At 49.9% G+C, this 20,232-nt stretch overlaps 2 protein-coding genes across 2 annotated transcripts; one reads left to right on the top strand and one right to left on the bottom strand.

The window, feature by feature from the left end:
- Positions 1–46: 46 nt before the first annotated feature.
- Positions 47–7,188, bottom strand: LOC146335168 (proproteinase E-like). Its single transcript, XM_084821988.1, has 8 exons — positions 7,139–7,188; positions 6,278–6,363; positions 4,840–4,937; positions 3,449–3,583; positions 2,749–2,885; positions 1,537–1,679; positions 963–1,115; positions 47–299 (listed from the first exon to the last, which is right to left on the bottom strand). The coding sequence occupies exons 1-8, from the start codon at positions 7,176–7,178 to the stop codon at positions 279–281; spliced, it is 813 nt and encodes a 270-aa protein (XP_084678114.1). The 5' UTR covers positions 7,179–7,188; the 3' UTR covers positions 47–278.
- A 3,560-nt stretch (positions 7,189–10,748) lies between these two features.
- Positions 10,749–17,239, top strand: LOC146335167 (proproteinase E-like). Its single transcript, XM_084822012.1, has 8 exons — positions 10,749–10,819; positions 11,719–11,804; positions 12,499–12,596; positions 12,866–13,000; positions 14,264–14,400; positions 14,899–15,041; positions 16,067–16,219; positions 17,138–17,239. The coding sequence occupies exons 1-8, from the start codon at positions 10,780–10,782 to the stop codon at positions 17,153–17,155; spliced, it is 810 nt and encodes a 269-aa protein (XP_084678138.1). The 5' UTR covers positions 10,749–10,779; the 3' UTR covers positions 17,156–17,239.
- Positions 17,240–20,232: the final 2,993 nt, after the last annotated feature.

Below are 20,232 nucleotides of genomic sequence, written 5' to 3'. Positions count from 1 at the left end.
CCAGCTGCTGACCCCCCTAAATGAGAGGACACAGGGGAAACAGGTGCATGATTTCTCCACCATTCCCTTCTATTTCCAGGTGAAAAAATATAGCATACACATTACGCAGAGAAGCCTAGACTTCCAAGGATGTTTACAGGAGACATTGGCAGAAGTGGGATGCATTTAATTGGACAAAAGCTGGGTGAAAACAAGCAGAAAAAGAAAAACCAAAGCTGGCCAATTCTTGGCTGTTTTATTCTGGAACTAGGAGAATCCTCCAAAATACAGTCAGGTTATCATGGATGTTTAGCCATGGTCTGAAAGAAAAGGAAAGGAGTATGTTAGGAATGAAACCTGGGTTTTCTGTGCTGGCTATAGAACACCCTCGCCAGAAATTTCTACCTGGCACTGACTCTGTCATCTCATACTTCCGAGTAAACCTTGTGGAGAGATTCTGGGCACGGGGACGGACATGGGGGAATAATATAGCGCTGCTACATACTTGTCTGCAGCCCCTGTTTTAATTCTCCTCCCAGGTGTTGTAATGCCTTCCGCATTTGAAAGATGGTCAACACGTTTTTAGACCAGCAACAACCCCTCCGCCTGCTAAAGGGCTGTAGTGAGGAAGCAAAGGCAACGACAACGGTAGGCCTGGTCGGGCAGCTGCCAAGGCCCCACACCCCAGCAGGGGCCCACTGACCAGAGGCCCCCGGACTGGCTCCTCCTCTTCACCGTCGCAACCTGCTTGCTCACTTTCCCCTTGCTGTGGCCCAAATAACGGTGGAGCAAGGAGGAGGTTTCTCCTCCTCCTCAAGCAAGGAGGAGGAGGAGGAGGAGGAGCTGAGGGCCATGGGGGTGAGAAGGTGGACTGGCTGAGGGAGGGGGCCATGGAGGGCGTCTTGCCCCGGGCCCTCCAAAAGCTGGAGCCGCCCCGTGTGGAAGCAGCCTCCCCCAGCGACTTCACCAGAAAGGCAACGTACTTCTTCAATCCAGGCGTTGAAATCAGAGACACGGGTGAAGACGGTGGGTTTCTTCAAGGCGTTGCACCCCATTCTAGAGACAAAGCTGGCAATCCCGTGGACGTACCACTTCGTATCAGCGGCCTGGCAGTTGAGGGGTCCTCCAGAGTCACCCTAAAGATAAGAATCCATTCAAAAGTGGCTGTAAGATGAAGGCGCTCAAAGGGAGAAAGTTCTGTTGCTCAGGAACTAAACCTAGACAATTTGTCTTCTGCACTTTGCTGCACCCCGAGGCTTTAGGGAAAGTAAACCTACCACTCCACTGTCCGTCACCAGAGAATCTGAAACGCAGGACTTTTTCCTGTCCACACATGCATAGGATTGCGCCCTAAATGCTGGCTGAGGAATGCTGGGAGTTGTAGGGCTTTTTCCTGTCTAAACATGCATAGGATTGCGCCCTAAATGTTTTATCTTTGGAAGGCACACGCACAACTGGACTGTCAGGCAGGTACAGATGGTTACGTAAAAGGTCTGGATCGATGTGAAGCAGTCACACTTGGCATTCTAAGCGCCTCTTCCTGGGTTCCCGACTTACGTTACAGCCCGCTCGGATGTCCCCTCCAGCACAGACCATGCTCTCCTTGACTTGACCTCCCCACCAGTCCGGCTGATTGCAGTGCGCGGTGTCTACCACCGGGAGCAGGGCCTGCTGCAGTTTGGAGGGGGTGGGTCCGCCAGCTGCAAAGGAAAGCGACAAGCAAGAAGCATGCTTTACTTCAAAATAACGCGTACATACGTCATAGCAGAAAGCATCTTCTTAGAAGAGGCATTACGTCTTGTGGGAGGGGAAATGCCTCTTTTAATAAGTAGTTAATACGTTTTTAATTTAATAAGTACCTGTATTAAAAAAAGAAGACGATCTGTACAAAAACCCTGCAGGATTAATTAGTTGGGGGCATCTTTTTAGCTGATTTTTAATCAGTTAATCTGACTGAGTAACACAGTGCAATCTAGCGCATGGCCACACAGAAGCATAACCTACTGTATCTGATGGGACTGCTGCTTCTTCCTTTGCACCTTTTCCCTCCACCTCTTTTTCCTTCTGTGTCGTGTCTTTTTCTTTAGACTGTAAGCCTGAGGTCAGGGGGACTGTCCTATTTTTATTAATCTGTAAATTGCTCTGGGAGCTTTCCTGGACAAACGGCAGGGTATAAATGTTTTCGATGTTGATGATGATGTATTTTTAAGATTGCAGCCTATTAAATAAAACATGGCTGCCCTATTTTTTTTTATCTTCTCCAAAGTCTGTGACTTCACACAGGTTGGGCTGAAATGCCCTTTGGAAACAGGTGTCACCCCTTAATGTCCTTATTTCACTGCCTTATGGTGGGTCAGATTATTTGTCCACCTAGCCCTGTATTGTCAACTCTGACTGGCAGCTCTATCCAGGGTCTCAGGGAAATGTCTGTGTCATGACATGATAGCTTATTGGAGTTGCTGGGAATTGAACCTGTGACCTTCTGCATGCAAAGCAAGTGTCCTGCCACTGAGCTATGGAGGCTCCCTGTAAGCCTTCCTTATTTATTTATATTTATATTTATTTATTTATGTATTTATTACATTTCTACACCGCCCCATAGCCAAAGCTCTGTGCTGTTGCACTTTGTACTAAAGTCAAGATTGTCCCGGGGCTAGCTGAGGACATGGGAGATAGAGCGCATGCACAGACACTGACTCGCAAACACACACTGCTGTGTCTCCGTCCCCCCTCCCCACGCACCCCTGTCCAAAGGATGAAATCACGCACTGTAAAGCCGTCCCCAGCCGCTGATGTAACAGGGGTAACCGTTGGGCAAAACTTCCCCTGCGGGGGGGAGGCAGGCCAGCTGCACCTGATTGCTCAGCTCTGCACTGCGGGACAGCTTCATCAAGGCAATGTCGTTCCTGGAGTTGAAAAGACAGTCACAGAAGGCTCTGAGGGTCCCAGGAAGACAATATCTCCCTCTCTCGTAATACTAGGACCTGGGGCCATCCCATGAAGCTGACGGGTGGGAGATTCAGGACAGATCAAAGTCAGGACTTCTTCACACAGCGCAGAGTTAAACTATGGAATTTGCTGCCACAGGATGGAGTGATGGCCACCAGTTTGGATGGCTTTAAGAGGGGGTTGGACAAATTCCTGGAGGAAAAGGCTATCAGTGGCTACTGGTCCTGATGGCTCTGTGCTACCTCCAGTGTCAGAGGCAGTGTCCCTATGTGCACCAGTTGCTGGGGAACATGAGCGGGAGGGTGCTGTTGCGCTCATGCCCTGCTTCTGGGTTTCCTGTGGGCAGCTGGTTGGCCACTGTGTGAACAGAATGCGGGATGAGATGAACCCTTGGTCTGATCCAGCAGGGCTCCTCTGATGTAGCCATGAAGGGGAAGAGGGGGCTGGGTAGGACCAGCCCCCTCAGAGGTGCACTCCCACTCCCACCCCCACAGCTGGACCCAGAATGCTACTCACATACCCGCAGCTGATGCATGTGGGGTTCCATTCAGGGTGCACAAATATGTCGTTGGAGTTCACAGGGATGTCCTGCTCAAATCCTTCATACTTGCTCATGTCATATTCACCCAGCACTACCTTATACCTGCGTGTCTTGCTGAAAGGAAAATTGACAGTGGTGGACCGGTGGTCATGCCGAGGGAAGAGGCTGCACTGAGGCAGGGAGTCTCAGCATCACTCTGAGACCCATAAGCTATAGCAGGTGTGTCTCTTTCAGCCCAAGAACCAAATTCCATTCAGAGAAGCTCTCGAGGGACACATTCCAGTGGTGGGCGGGGCAAAGGGGTCCCCCAGCTAACCTCCCCCAGCATATTGTAACTTAAGGGCTTTTCTACATGAGGCTTTTAACCCACACCTCTACTGAGGCCTCTGCTTCTGGATTCTTTGTGGGATTAAGCTTGGCTCCTTTTCATGTTCCCCCCCCCTAGGGTTTTTATCTCTCTGCCTTTCTATATGTTCCATTACTCATCCACTAGGTGGAGCTGTGGTAGAGCAGAATTGTGGAACTATTCAAGATTTCTATAAGACCGTTGAGAAAAATACCAGACTTTCATTAGGAAAAAAAACACGATAATGGTTGCGAAGCATGGGACAGGCCCTGGAGGATGACAACGTCATGTAAAGGACCTGCAAACTACCATGTGAGCACACAATAAAAGCCTTGTGTAGAAAGGCTCTAAAGCAGTTACTGCCAGTAACTAATCCACAGGAAAGGCATTTTAACCCGTTGGAATGGGTGGGGTGTGTGTGTGTGTGTGTGTAATAGCACAAAAGCCGGGAAACCACCAATCCATCTATGGTCAGGGAAAAGGGTGTGTGACTACTTATGAACCTAGGAGGGCCAGATTTGAACCCAGGAGGCCTGGCTTTAGCTATAGGAATAGGTAATATTGCCCCAGGTTGAGCAACATTTAGTATTTATCAGAAGAGCCTGAAATGTGCTAGGCGCTGTACAGAAATAAAATGAACAAGCTCTTTCCCCCAGGCCCTAAAGTAAAGCAACACAAGAAGGGATTTGGAGGATAAAATGGGGAAACTTTGCATTAAAAAGAAAGCGAAGGGCTTAAAACCTTTACCATGATAAACCCACGAGCAGGAAAGAATCAGAGGAACAAATGCAGGAAAGAGAAGACGGGTTTTTCATCATTTCGTAGAGCGGGAGAAAGAGGAGGCCAGGTGAACGAAGTGGCTTGCATGTCTGGGGGCCAGGAGAGAGACAACACAGAGAGGAGAAATAGCCTCAGGGAGCGTGGGAGTAAAAGAGCAAAGGACCCCCACCCGCGGGCAGGCAGGTGTCTCCATCGTTAACCCCCCACACACACACACACAAGGAACGATGCGCGAGGAGCTCACTTGATGCAGTGGCCAGCAGTCATAACCCAGTTGGGGGCAATGAGAGACCCTCCGCAGTTGTGGTGGAATATTCCGTCCTTCACGTACTGGAGGGAGGCCTGGAGGGAGGCAAAAGAGCGGGGCGGGTGTCAGACAAGCGGGCAGCAGTGCCCTCGCAGCCTCGTGCTGTGGTGCACCTGTTCGACCTCTCTCTGGCGTGACTTGGTGGCGTCCTAGTCCTCGGCCAAGGCCCTGCTAGGGCCCAGAGGGGCCAGCCGCTTCCTGTTCTCACCTCCCTTGAAAAGCGCGAGAACAGAGGAAGCTGCCATATACTGAGCCAGATCTTTGCTCCATCTGCCTCAGAGCTGGCAGCAGCTTTCTAGAGTTTCAGACAGACGTCTTTCCCCAGCACTTTCTGGAGAAGGTGGAGACACGGACCTGGGACCTTGTGCTCGCAAAGCTTGTGTTCCACCACAGAGCTAAATGTGGGCCTGACATGGCCCCAGCTGGACGTGCTGGGAATTTGCACACGAACCACACAGAGCAACGTCTGTTTCTCTCTGACGCCGGGGTGTTTTGCCAGCGTAGCCCAGGCCACCAAGACTTTGCCTCAACTGGTTCTTTTCCCATAGTTTTGTTGCAAAACCAACAAAGAGTCTTGTGGCACCTGAAAGACTAACAAATTTATTTGGGCATAAGCCTTCATGGACGGTGTCTGCATCATGAGAGACATGAAGTATTAACCCCAGCAGGCTAACTCAGCTCACCCTCTGGAAACCATTACATGGAAGGTACCAGGTCTGGCTATATGGAGGTGAAATCCACTGAGAGGATTTCACCTCCATGCGTCTGATTAAGGGGTCAGTGAGCTTTTCTACACAAGGCTGTTTGTTGCTTGCTGTATCTACTTTTCGTTTCATCAAAGAATTGAAATTCGAGCTCTACACAAACAGCGTTTCCTTTCTTGCTTTTCTGCTTCATAACCTCTAGGTGGCGCTGTGTTCTAGTGAAATAGTGCAAATACTCAAGCAAGAAAATATCTTTTGTTTCTCCGTCAGAAATAATATGCCATTTTCCCCGCTCTAAACCCTCCCCACGAAAGTGCTCTTAAAACACAGAAGCAAAATTGGAGGGTCATGATGTCGTCTGACGAACACCATGAGTAAGGAATCACCAGCGCACAATAAATGCTTCATGTAGAAAGCTCAGTGTCCACAAAAGCTTATGCCAAAAGAAATCTGTTAGTCTTTAAGGTGCCACAAGACTCTTTGTTGGTTTTGCTGCAACAGAACTTCCCTCCAGAGATAATTTTGTTGTTGCTCATTGTCTACACTCTTCTGGCATTGATTTGGGGTTATCTCTTTACTGTTGTAATCCGCTTGAACCACCAGGAAAAGTGGAATAAAAGCATAAGCATGAAAAGAAAGAACGAACAAAGAAAGAAAGTCAGCTTGCTTACCTGCCAAGGCCAGGTATAGGGAAGAGCATCTTCACCATGGACCACCCTGGTATTAGGGGAGAAGACGGGCAGTCCACAGACAGAGGCTGTGGAGGAGAGCAAAGAGTTTGCCAGACATCACTGGCTGGTGACCTGATGCCACTGGAAGCAGCAGCGAGAGATTTGAATGGAGGAGAGGAGTCAGAGTGCATTCCCCTCCTTCCCCAGCTCTGACATGCTCCATTGTTCCTTGTAGCCTGGCCTAGAGGTTTGTCTCCAGCATGCCTCCTGCTTTGCCATGCTCCGTTCTCAAGCCTGCCCTCTGAGTGAGGCCTAATTCGGTGTCCCCGTGGCAGTGCAGCAGCAGTACAGAAGGCAGACTACAGACATCAGCCATGTGCAACAGTGCAAGGGTGCGGGCATTAAAGACACTCAAGCAGGGATCCATATTTTGAAAACAGGGTGTTACAAGGTACAGGACCGGCCCTACCATGAAGCAAAGTGAGGCAGCTGCCTCGGGGAGCAGATCCTTGGGGATGGGGAGCGGCGGTGAGATGTTGGGGGGACAGAGCTGGGCATGCCATGCTGCAAGCCCTAAGCCAGCTTGCTGCCCTCAGGTGTGGCTGTTGCCAGTGTTAAGGTGAGCTTGAGCTGCCCCTGGGGGCTTTGTCTGAATAGGGAAGAGGGTTGCCATCTTGTCCTTCACCACAGGCTGCAAAATGTCTTGGACCGGCCCTGTACACGGGTCTGTCCCTAATTTTGTTGTGAAACGGAGTTATGACAATGCCTCTTGAAAGATTGCTGGGGGGTGGGGGCATTCACCCTGGCACTAGGTGAGCAGAAGCAGAGTGGGGGGGAGGGCTAGGGGAGACTGTTTCTTACCACCAGCCACCAACAGAATGGGTATCAGCAGCGTCAGCATCTTGATGGGGGTTGCTTACAGGCGCCACTGGACTTTTTATACTCCCCTTTATCAGCAACAGCAAGTGAAGGTGCCCAACAACCTCAGGCCCAGGTGCAAACTGTCCTATCATCCAAGGTCACTCCGTGGTTCCAGCCCAGACCTGGGCAAGCGCCAGGCCATGAGAAGCCCAACTCATCACTCAAAGGCAGACGGAAACAGCCCAATGACCTGCCCATGCTTGAAGAAGCAGGAAACAGAACAGATGGTTTCTTGGCATCTTGGGGCAGGAACTGGAGATGGAGCTGAGCAAGACTAGTGGGCTGAGCGATAGACAGTCTTGGCCCTCCATCTGCAGTAGGGGAGCTGCGATGGTTGAGGAGAAGCGATTCTCGGTCTCAGTACTGGGGCGTTACAGGCGTCTCCCTGTTTCTGCCTGGGAAACACTGGCGGGAGTATGGACTTAACATAAGGAGAGCCGTCCTGGATTGGGCCTGATCCAGCATCCTGTTTCCCACAGCAGCCAACCAGATGCCCCAATGGGAAGCCCACAAGCAGGACACGAGGGCAATAGCGAGCTCACAGGAGGTCAACAGAATTGGGGCAGCAGCTTCCTCTGCCTGGTCACAAGATCCCTGGGTCATTTCAGATCCAGATAAACATATGTGGGCAGTTTGTGTCAGGCCTCAGTAGGTCCAGTGGGCAGGGATTGGTCATTCCAAGGCCACGGGACTTACACAACCCAGCTCAGCAGGGCTTAATCCTAGGCTGCTCCTGGGCGTCCCTTTTATCACGCCGTGGCCCTGCCTCATTCACAGACGTCCCCCTCCACTTGTCACCCTCTTGTGTTTTCTGTCCGTTTCTCTTAACGCATAAAATCCGTGAAGGGGAAAATCTGGAGCTGCTGCACGACACCTACCGCTTCTCCTGTTATCATTTCTTACCGCAAATGAACGAAACTGTTCAGGAAAATATTATGGAAACGGCCCACGTTGCATTTGAGTTGTGGCACTAGGCGCCCCCCGCCTGGAAGCCTCGCCCGCTGGCCTCGCCCTGGTTCCAACACTGTCAGCGCTTCAGCCGTGCCCAGGTCGCAGAAAGGTGCTTGGACATGTGTGCCAGCCAGGTGTGTTGCTGCAGAGGTTGGCCTGGATTCCAGAAGTGTGGAGCCTGGCTGTGTGGGAGGAAAAGGAGCCCTCCATAATGCAAAGTTGCTCTGGGGACTGAAGTTAAGCCCCGAGTTTTATTGCTGTGGGTTACAGGCAGACCCATTCCTACTGTCTCAGCACTGGAAAAATACAGGCCCTTGCGCAAACGGGAGTCTCTCCCCTGAGAGCGAGAGCAGGTGTCCGGGACGGGGGGTGAGGAATCTGTTACCAATTAACAAGGAACCCTGGCTGGAAAGCAGGAGGTTCTTGCCCAAGGAGGCACGTCCATGTTCAGCGTGAGGTGATACAAGACTGAGGTGAAGGCCGACAAGATCAAACCTGGCTTCAGCAATGGAACATGATTTATGACATGCTGGAAAAATAATAATATGCATGGTAGCTCTCTTTCGAGCGGAAAACTGGAATATGCATGCCCTTCATCACCCAATGCAGGAAGAAAGGGTGCATTTTGACTTTCAAGGCTTCACGAATAAACAGTCTGCTGTGGACTGTGCCGTCGACTGTCTGGAATCCTTGGAAGCCGTTTGTTCATATCCATACAGAGTCTGGATCATTATATTTTCCATATTATATATTTGTTGTTGTTGTTCAGTCGTGTCCGACTCTTCGTGACCCCATGGACCAGAGCACGCCAGGCCTTCCTGTCCTCACCCAAAGGAAATGAAACCCAGCAGTGCTGCCCCTAGAACAAAGCTGGTGTGTAGTAATAATATATTATATATAATTATATATTATTACTACACACCAGCTCTGTTCTACGGGCAGCACTGCTGGGTTTCATTTCCTTTGGGTGAAAAAATGCACTGGAATCTTAATGACACCTTTGTGATATTTGCTTTATTTACAAGTATACAAGCAGCACATGAGTGGAAGCAAACAGACACTCCTTCAGGCTGAAGATCACCCAGAGCAATTTTGGAAGCTGCCAGGGTCCACCTCCAGCTGGAAACTCCCATCCCTCTCCCTTTTCCAGCTGCAAAATCTGCTGGGTTTTAACACACATGATCTGCCAAGCACTCATCTCATATCCCAACCCTGCAGGTAAATTGCCCATTCAGGGGACCGCCCACATTACAATTCTCTTGGCAATTTCCTGGATTCTAACCAGGCATCACTTCAAGGCTGGGGCCTTGAACCCTCAGCCTACTTTCATGTGGTCCTCAGCATCATCTGCCCCTCTGGGAATTGATCCCTCTTCTGCTGTGTGTGTGTGCGTGCCAGAGAGGTAGAGAAGGGATGGGATGGTGCACAGAGAGAAAAAGCAATCCCGTGGTGCTGCAACTCTGCCCACTTTGGTTCTGACTCCTCCCGTCATCGGCTGTATCCCCCCCCCCCCCCGCCGCCCTTATGAAGGTCAACAGCTTTTCACAGAAAAAGATTCCCAGCCCCTGCTTTAAGGCAATTCAGAGTAGCAGGCTGAAGACATGGCACTCCGTTAATTGATTCTTGTATATCAGGATACCTGCTTTCGGGATGTGCTCCTTTAGCTTTTAATCTTGGGTTGCAAAATAGGTGTGTGTGAGAGAGAGCTGCACCTCTCGCATTGCATAATCTCTTGTTCTTTATGGCTCCCGAGGGCAGCACTGGAACCAATGGGTGGAAATTGCAGGAAAGCAGGCTTTGGCTAAACAAAAGGAGGAACATCCTGATGGTAGGAACATTCAGACTGCCTCGGGAGAGGGTGGCTCTCCTTTTCCGGTTGCACTTCAGCAAAAGTTGGAAGGCCGGGGATGTTATACCTGCCCTGCCTTGAACAGGAGGTTGGACTAGATCAGGGGCAGGCGAGGAGGCACCCCATACACATTTCTTGGCACCCATCAAGTTGTTCTACCCCTCCCACTTGTCTGACAGATACATGGTGTGTGGTTTTGTGCCTGTGTGCGAGAGAGAGAGAGATGGCTGGCAGAAGAGGGAGAAAAAGAGTTTGCTTTCTCTGAAATAGGTTTCTGTTGGCCCTGAAAACTGTGGGAACAGAGGAGGTGTGTGGTGTGTTGGGGTTCAGGTCCCACCTCTGCCTTGTACTCAGTCTTTGGGGAAAGTTACTTTGTCCACTGTGGCCACGCCTCCCATGGCAGCCATTTTGTGGTGTTTCCAAGTTTCTCAGGTTGCCAAATGTGTCCACGGACTCAAAAAGGTTGCCTACATCTAGACTACATGACCTCCGGTGCGCCTTCAAACTCTGTGAGTGCTGTGTGCGTGTGATGCCAGAGATTGAACCTGGGACCTTCAGCGTGCAAAGCAGGTGCTCTGCCACGGTTCCAGGTCTTCCCACCCCTTTGCTGTTCATGTGTGATTTGCTGAGAAAAGAGATTAGTGGACCATACATGTCCAAGGCTGAACGGTGTCCTTGGGACATGCAGCGATAGCCGCGTATCGCCCTACTTGGGGTGGATATTTAAAGGCCCTGCAGCTGCTCTTCACTCTCACTCTCGAAGACAACCATCCTCGCCACAATGTGGACAATCCTTGTCGCGCTCCTGCTGGCGGCCGAGGGTAAAGCACAGGCCCTGGCGCACCCTGCCAACCCTCTAGCCCAGCTCGTCACGTCATCTGACCCCGCCATGGTCCCAGTAATCTTCTCTCTCTCTTGTGACCAACAGAGCAGTGGGGTCTGCTGCCCCGCTCAAAGCCTGACCGTCCCATCTCGGCTTCCTTAAACGTTTCCTAGGCATGGATAAGGATGGGGAGGGAGGGGGGGTCTCCCTCTTCCTCCAAGGACTGTTTCCTGATAGCTGTGAAGTGCAGGCCCAGGCCTTCACTTAGATGCTTCTGCTTTGGCAGGCTAGGGCAGGGGCTTCTGAGAAGGGGGCGATGGGGTGGGTTTGGCAAGAATGGCTCTCATTGGCGGACGAAGGGTGCTTCTGGACAGCTACAGCTCCTAGCACTACGCATCAGAAGGCAGCTATTCCGTCTTTTCCTCTTTGGAAGGCACAGGAAACACGGGAGGTTTTCAAATGGAAGACGGCGATGTTCAATTCTGTGTTTGAGGCAGGGCGATTGCACAATAAAAGCTTTGTCTGGAAGCACCCAATGCTCAGAAACCCAATGGGTCTTCCTCAGCAGCGGTTTGGGGCAGTGGGGGACGTGTCGTCTTGGGCTCGGAGTCAAGGGAGTTTGATTAGTCAGCCGTGGAAAGAGGCTGCGAGTGCAGGCGGAAACGGCTGTCCCTTGTGAAAGGGGCTGCAGGGCTGATATGGAAGCTTTGTGAGATCTGGCAGGCAGGTGGCCAAAGGAGAGACCACCCTGGGTTGTGTTAACCCTCTGGCAGGCAATTCTGGGTCTGTGTCTCTTCCTGGGATCTTCAATGAAACTAGTGTACCTCTCCATCCTCATCCTCCTGCCCACAGTAGGATTTGCTTGCAACGCTGTATGATTTTCTCTCGTCTCCTCAGCTTATGGTTGCGGGCAGCCCTCTTATTCCGCGATGGCGAGGGTGGTGAATGGCACAGATGCCGTGCCTTACAGCTGGCCCTGGCAAGTAAGTACCGCTGTGGTGAGCACGGCATGCTAGTTTTCTTGACCTGTCTCAAAAAGAGGTGCTGAGACTTGTGTCATTCCTGTGAGGAAAGGCACCCACATCTGGGGGCTTTTTGGTCTGGAAATAAGATGTGCAGGAAGGGGGAAGGCATGGTAGAGCTTTGTAGAATTATGCATGGCATGCGGAAAGTGGATAGAGAGGAGGTTTTCTCCCTCTTAGAGTTGCTTTACGCAGTGAAGTTGATGGGCAGTAGAATCAGGACGGACAAAAGGAAGTTGTGGTTCACACACTGCATAACTGATTTTGCAACCACGAGATTTGTTGATAGTCACTAACTTTGATGGCTTTAAAAGAGGATTGGACAAATGCCTGGGGGTGGGATGTCTATCAATCGCTATTTGGTGTTCTAGATAAATGGAAGTTCTGTGTCCCAGTTGCTGGGGGCCAACAGATGGAGGGGACTATTACCCCCAAGTCCTACTTGTGGGTCTCCCGGGGGCATTGTCTGACCACTCTCTGAAACAAGACGCTGAACTTTAGGGTCTGACCCAGCAGGGCTCTTCTTATGAGCCACAGTTGCTTAGTGAGTTACAGTCTTAACGCCCTTGAAGCCACAGAATTGCATGATAAAGAGCCAGGAATGTGCTTTTGGGTGGGGAAGCCCGATAACAGCCCTTTGTCGTGCCTCCCGCAGATCTCCCTGCAGTATGCGGTGGGAGACGAGTTCTATCACACCTGCGGGGGAACCCTCATCAAGCCCAACTGGGTCATGACCGCCGGACACTGCATCTCGTAAGTCCAGCCTCTGCACATGCTCGATTAAAGCACCCAAAGGCGCTACAGCTGAAGCCTCCCTCGTGATGTCCTTGGGCTCCAGTGTGCCCCAGAACACCCCTCTGGGGCCCACCAGGCTCCAGGACCCAACAGATTTGTATCTTATTTTTAAAATATTTTTTTTAATTGCACTTTTTTTAAACTGGAAAACTGGCATCCTGCAAAATGAAGATCTGCCCTCCAGCGCCATTCTTATTTGCAAGCGTGGTTTTGTGTTTCCCTTTCAGAAAAGGCCGTCAATACAAGGTGGTGCTGGGGGAATATGACAGGAGCAAGGACGAGGGCCCAGAGCAGCACATCCTTGTGAACGAAGGTGACATCTTCGTGCACCCCGGCTGGAATAACAACTGCGTGTCCTGTGGGTAAGTACAGCTCTAATGGAGAGGGGCGCACCCAGCCCGAACCTGAGCCACTCTGTTGAACAGCAGTTCTGCTGAAGAGAATTGGAGGCAGCAGGGGCCATGTTAGCATTGTTGTTTGTGGGCAGAGAGGCTGGATTCCACGTGGGACAGGAACAGCCCTGCAGCCGCGTTGTGTTGCGCGGGGCACCGGGAAGTCAGGCCCTGCTGTGCCACCTCACCTAGAGCTCCTTCTGCCTTTTATCTGCACCACCAACAAAAGGGTCTGGAGGAATCCAACTTGCAGGGAATGCGATTCAGATTAAGGACTCATTTTCGTATGAGCTGATCAGCGTTGTTCTTGACCTGGATGTACATTTTAGACTGAGCAAGCACGTTATTTCTGTGGGGGCTTTGTCTACAGCACTGAGGACAAATATATGAAATTGTGAGACTGTTGGGTCCCAAGACACCTTGGAATCTGGTTACTGACTGAATTTACAAACCACATTTCAGCAGATGTTTCCAAACCGGTGCACAAAAGAATACTTAAAAGCCAAATTCATAAAACCTGATTAAAATACAGATTAAAACAGCTAATAAGAAACTGTGCAGCAGAAAAATTAGTTCCCACACGCATGATGGAACATAACTGCCTGCTTGTGAAAAAACAACAGTGAGGGAGACAATCGAACATTCTTCGTAACAGAGACTTGGAACTCTGGGCTACCACAGAACAGGCCCTGCTACATGTGGGACCCAATCTGGCTTCCATAAAAGTTGGAATCCGCAGCAGAGCTTCCTTAGTTGTTCTTGGTATGTCAAGGGGCAGGGAAGGCGGGCCAGTCACTGTTTCTAGGCTGTATTGTTTTTATTGTAGGTTTGTTTTGGTTGTTTTTTTGCAAAATTGTTTTTAGATTTGAATGCCGCTTGGCGTATTTTGTATATAGGCAGGTTATACATGGAGTAAATAAATGTGGAAGGAAACATTCCCCGAGATAATCAGGATTCAGTCTGTTTAGTGCATCTTGGATTTGGCCAGGAAATAAACTGGTAGCCAACATAGTTGTTTCAAAACAGGTGTCATCTAATTATGTTGTTTCGTACCGGTCAGTAATCAGACAGCAAAGTCTGAACGAGATGAAGCTTTCTGAACCATTTTCAAGGCTTTGGTCTGATTTGGAGGCCACTGGGGCAGGGATGACAGTGGCCAGGTCTCCCTAGTGGCCCGTCAGAGGGCTTTCCATTCGCTTTGGGCAGTGATCCCCTGCCCTCCTTCTCTTCCAGGGACGACATTGCCCTGATCAAGCTGTCTCGCAGTGCAGAGCTCAACGATAAGGTGCAGCTGGGATGCATCCCACCCCCAGGAGAGCTGCTCCGTAATGACTTTCCATGCTACATCACCGGCTGGGGACGCCTTTACAGTACGTGACTCTATGCTGGGAGTGGGGAAGGCAGAATCAAGGTCTCAGAAGTAGAACGGGGGTGTGTGTGTCTTAAAATACAAATTATTGCAGTATATAAAGCACTTTTCAAACTTTATCGTGTTGACCAGACAGGGACCTGGCAACGTGGCATTCATTTCAGTTGTTTCAGACGTCTCCGTCACCTTCAAACATGAAGAGGAACGGGGAAAGAGTGCCTTGGACTTCTCTCCATGCTGTTGGCCTTTAGCAGCCTGGACGCTTGCCTCTAGACTGGCCAGCTTTGGGGCCTCCCTTTCTTACTGTTGTTTGTAGCCACAAGCTCAAGCTCATTGTTAGGCAATGGACAGCTGTAGAGCCATTCAAAGGAATCCGTTCCGAGCCAGTGGTTCACTGAACAGTCAGTTTCCAGGCATGGCTCTCAGGGAAGCGAGGAGGCCCTGTGTCAGGCAACGATGCCAGCAGAGAAGCGGGCTCACTGCGCTTCTTCCCTCGCAGCCGGCGGTCCGCTTCCTTCCAAGCTGCAGCAGGCGCTTCTCCCCGTGGTGGACTACGCGCACTGCTCACAGCCCGACTGGTGGGGACACACTGTGAAGGCGGACATGGTCTGTGCCGGGGGGGATGTCCGAGCCGGCTGCAATGTGAGTGATCTGTGAGTGCCAAAGGGGAGGCGGAAGCTGCGTGGGGGCCGAGAGGGAGATGCGCACGGCGCTGCTGAGGTGGCCTCTCCACAGAGGCAGTGAAAATCAGACAACGCCAAATCCAGGCTGAGCGCGCCGTTCCTGAATTGGCTTCCCTAGGGGAAGGAATATCTGCAACCATAGAACATTGTCTGCTGAATAAGAGCTGATACACCTCCAATTTTGGGTGTCCTGGTGTCCTAACTTGCCAAGGACAGTCCTCTGTTTGAAGGGCTGTCCAATCCAAGTCCAGATTAAAGATAAAGAACCCTAAGTAGGGAGAGCAGCGGCCTGGACGTTGCCTGTCAATATTTAGCACCTGGACAGCAGACTGAGTACACAGAGCTCACCTGGTCATAGTCTTCCCTACTACTGTGAGATTTAGGGCCTGTTCAGATGCACACTGGGGAAGGGCGGTTAGGCTAACCATGGTGCATGGTGGTTACTGCTAACCACTGCGAGTGCTACTGACACACGTGCAGGTAACCATGTTCCGCAACGTGGTTAAACTAACCAGTCTCTAACCACCCTCCCTCTCGCAGGAACCCACAGTCCTCCGGATGGGCAGCCATGCATCCCGGTGGCCTTTGTGCTGCCGGCCGTTTTGGTACTTGGTGCTGCCGGCCATTTTGGTGCTCAGTGGCTACTCCTCCTTTGGCTGCTCTTGCCGTGGAGCTCTATGGCAACTGCCAATCAGCCAAAGAAGCTATTGAGACATCATGCTAAGCCATGTTAAAGCCCACTAACCATCATGCAGCAAGTGGTTAGTGAACATGGTTAGTCCGTGGTTAATAAACCACCATGGTTGGGAAAGACGCCTGTTCAGACATCACATTAAGCCAACATGGTTAGCTCAAAACTCCCAACCATCACGGCGTAGCACGATGTCTGAACAGGGCCATTTTGTACTACCATTTAAATTTTTGTTATTTGTTGCACAGCACCTAGCTTTTGAGGCACTTTGTAAATACTAAATATGATTTCAGGGTGACTCTGGTGGCCCCCTAAACTGCAAGGACACTGATGGTAGGTGGTACATCCATGGGGTTACCAGCTTTGTCTCTAGCTGGGGGTGCGACACCTTGAAGAAACCCACCGTCTTCACCCGTGTCTCTGCTTTCAACTCCTGGATTGAAGAGGTATTGTCTTTTCCTCTTGCCTGTTTTTGGTGCACAAGCACCCCAATTCCTGTATCAGAGAACTGCCTGGCCCCTCTCACTGATGAAAGTTTGGGTCTCTCCTGCCAATTCGGGTGGGTGGGTGGCCCATGGGAGAGAGAGGGGTTTCCTGATGTAGGGGCAGGATTCCCTGTCCTCTTCATGTACAGAGAATATCTTACTCAGTTTCCAGGGCTGAACAGGCAATTCGGGCTGAAATCTTCAATGGTTGAATCAGTTAAAAACCTATTAATTTAAACAGTGGCCCTGGATAATCAACCAGATTATATTTTTAAAAGCAGGTTATTTTTTAAATGCAAGTACTTATAAAAAATAGGTATGGCAAGTGCCATTCTTAAAAGATGCATTCCTTGATGTATTTCAGAGAAGGGCAGGGTAGATCCCTCTTCTAATCTACAGTGACACGTGCATGCAGCTGAAATGTGCTTTTTTCTTCTTCTTTAGATTGTTTCTTGACATATGCACATTTATGCAGACTAAGGCTGCAACCCTATCTCCGGTTTCCTGGGAATAAGACTCATTGAACTTAGAGGGACTTACTTTTGAGTAGACATGTATAGAACTGCACTGCTAATCAACTGGTTAACTCCTATGATTAAGATTTTTTTATACTGGGTGACAGCCCTACAGGCAATGATCCTGTTAGGTAAGGGCACATGGAACATGCAAGGACAGCTGCCGTCAAAACCATGGCTAACATGCATAGCCTTGGCCCCGCTGAAGAAAGGCCTTGCTTCGTTCGTCCTGCAGGTCCAGTCCTGCTTGCTCTTATACACCTCATCTCCAGATGGGGTGGTGGGATGGGGACGAAGTCCGGACTGCAGATCCCTCCTCTCCCTGCCCATTCACTAACAATGCCACTCTGGTTTTGCTTTGCAGACCATCGCCAGCCGTTAACGCGATGCAGCAACTCCTCCTCCTGACTGGACCCTCTGCCTGTCTTAAGAACAATAAAGCATTTCCTGGCTACAGTGTCTTCTCTTCTTTTGCAATGGCTCCTTCTCTCACCCTCCCCTCATTATTCAGAGATGGCCACACAGTATTAGAGGACACAGCACAGGCAACTTTCCCCTCGGTGTCTGGATTTGTTTTAGGTATGGAGGAACAAATAGGCAGCTGGGCAGGGCATGAACTTATTCACAGGTCTATTCCTTGCTGTGAAAAAACAACAAAGACTAGCACACTCACCCCTCTGGAAGTCAGTGCTATTAATTTTCATATAGTGCATAATTAGGCAGGTTGAAATGCTCCTGCTTTCTGTGTCTTCCAGTTTCCGTTGGCCTTTTCTTTTTCCTTCCGTGGTGTCTCTTGCGCCTCTAAGCCCTCTCATCCCCATGCCCTACAGACTTGGGCAGGTTTCGGGCTTACAGGATCTACTTTGTTGCGTTAGTACAACCCCGAGATTCACCCGCCAGCGCTTGGTGGAAAAGACATACACTTGGATTAACTCATTCTGAGTCCAGGCATTTGTTTTGAGCACCAGAGAAGTGAACACACCTCACGGTGCTTCCTCACATAAATCCATTCCTGGTTATCATAGAATCATAGAATAGTAGGGTTGGAAGGGGCCTACAAGGCCACCGAGTGAGTCCAACCCCCAAGACTTCATCATTCGACCAAGATACTTGCAGCGGGGAGTCATTTTGTTATCATTACTGTTTATTACAGTTATGCAGCGCCTATGCGTGTTCAGACAGGAAAAAGTCCTACAGCTCCCAGCATTCCCCATCCAGCCATGCTTTTTCCATCTAAACATGCATAGGATTGCACCCTTATGCACACAATACAGAAATCTGTTTTTAATATAACAGGATGGGGAGGAAACAGTTGCTCTTGTTAGACAATTGGGAATCATCAATCCTTGCTAACCTACAGCAAAATCTCCCAGTAGCTCTTGGACTATCTCCTCCCCTACTGCAACCATATAGAAATGGACTACCATGCTGGCTGGGGAATGCTGGGAGTTGTGGGATATTTTTCTGTCTAAACACACATAAGATGGCTCCCTACATATGTGTAATTTAAATAAATGCGTCCCCCGGCCCCAGACACACATGTGGCCCTGCCTCCATTTCCTTCCTCTGTAATACATTTTAAATTGTAAGCCCCTTTGGGGCAGGTACCTCCTGTCCTCTCCTGCTTGGAAAAGCACCAGGCATGAGATCATTGCTATTATTACTCCTCACATCAATGCCTCTTATTTTCCCTTCAGCAGGTCTTCCTTTTTGCCCTTCTTCTTCAGCCACTACACCCCCCATCCTCTTTTCTCTCTCATTTCTCCTTTAATTTCATGTTTGTCCTCCTTTCCCTCATTTTCACGTCCCTTATTTTCCCCTTCAGCCTCTTTTGCTTCATGCCACCATTCTTTCAGGCACTCTTATTATTTCTCTCTCCAGTGACTCTTTTCCCCCTTTAAATTCTCCTTCAGCTCCATTCAGTGTCCCCTCATTCGTGCTCCCTCTCATTTTTCCTTCAGCCTGCCTTATTCCTCCTCTGCCTCATTTCTTCTTCTGTCATTATCTTATATTTTTCCTCATTTTTCTTTCCATTCTTTTCCATATTTTCCTCATCATTTCCCCACCTCAGTTTCATGTCCCTTCCTTCCTTATTCCTCTCCTCTTCAGCCTTTTCTTCTTGCCCCTCAGCTTCATTTCACTCTCATAGTCAAATTTCTCATTCAGTCTGCTTTTTTGATCCAGCTACTCCATCACTTTCCTCTTTTACTTTCCCTCCATTTTACTTTCACCCTTCCCTCAGTTAATTCCACCTCAGCTTCCTTCTTATCCACGCCTTTCTTATATTTTTCCTTCAGATTATCGAATCGTAGAATAGTAGGGTTGGAAGGGGCCTACAAGGCCATCGAGTCCAACCCCCTGCTCAATGCAGGAATCCCAGTCAGAGCGTCCCTGACAGGTGGCTGTCCAGCCTCGTCCTGAATGCCTCCAGTGTGGGAGAGCCCACCGCCTCCCCAGGTAACTGGTTCCATTGTCGTATTGCTCTAACAGTCAGGAGGTTTTTCCTGATGTTCAGCCGGAATCTGGCTTCCTGTCGCTTGAGCCCATTCTTCCGTGTCCTGCACTCTGGGAGGATCTAGAAGAGATCCTGGCCTTCCTCTCTGGGACAACCTTTCAAGGACTTGCAGAGTGCTATCCTATCTCCCCTCAGTCTTCTCTTCTCCAGGCTAAACATGCCCAGTTCTTTCAGTCTCTCCTCACAGGGCTTTGTTTCCAGTCCCCTGATCATCTTCGTTGCCCTCCTCTGAACCCTCTCCAGGTTGTCTGCGTTCTTCTTAATGTGTGGTACCCAGAACTGGACACAGTAGTCAAGATGAGGCCTAACCAGTGATGAGTAGAGGGGAACTAGTACTTCCCAGGATTTGGAAGTTATACTTCTATTGATGCAGCCCAAAATAGCATTTGCCTTTTTTGCAGCCACATCCCATTGTTGGCTCATATTCAGCTTGTGATCGACAACAATTCCAAGATCCTTCTTGCTTGTAGTGTTGTTGAGCCACGTATCCCTCATCTTGTACCTGTGCATTTGGTTTCTTTTTCCTAGGTGCAGAACTTGGCATTTATCCCTATTAAATGCCATTCTGTTGTTTTCTGCCCAGCGCTCCAGTCTATCCAGATCACTTTGAATTTTGTTTCTGTCTTCCAAAGTATTAGCTATCCCTCCCAATTTTGTGTCATCTGCAAATTTGATCAGCATTCCCTGCACCTCCTCCGCCAAGTCATTAATACAAATGTTGAAGAGCACTGGGCCCAGGACTGAGCCCTGCGGTACCCCGCTCGTTACTTCTCCCCAGTTTGAGAAGATCCCATTGATAAGCACTCTTTGAGTCCGATTCTGTAGCCAACTGTGGATCCACCTGACAGTTGTTTCATCTAGCCCACTTTGAGCTAGATGTTCTGATATTTTTCAGTTATTTGTTTTTATGATTCCCTCTTGTTATTTCCCCCTCAGGCTCTTCC

The sequence above is a fragment of the Heloderma suspectum genome, chromosome 15 (assembly GCF_057233095.1).
Source record: "Heloderma suspectum isolate Gila_16-S chromosome 15, 16-S_ref, whole genome shotgun sequence".
NCBI lineage: Eukaryota > Metazoa > Chordata > Lepidosauria > Squamata > Helodermatidae > Heloderma > Heloderma suspectum.
This window is presented reverse-complemented; position numbering and strand designations above follow the sequence as displayed.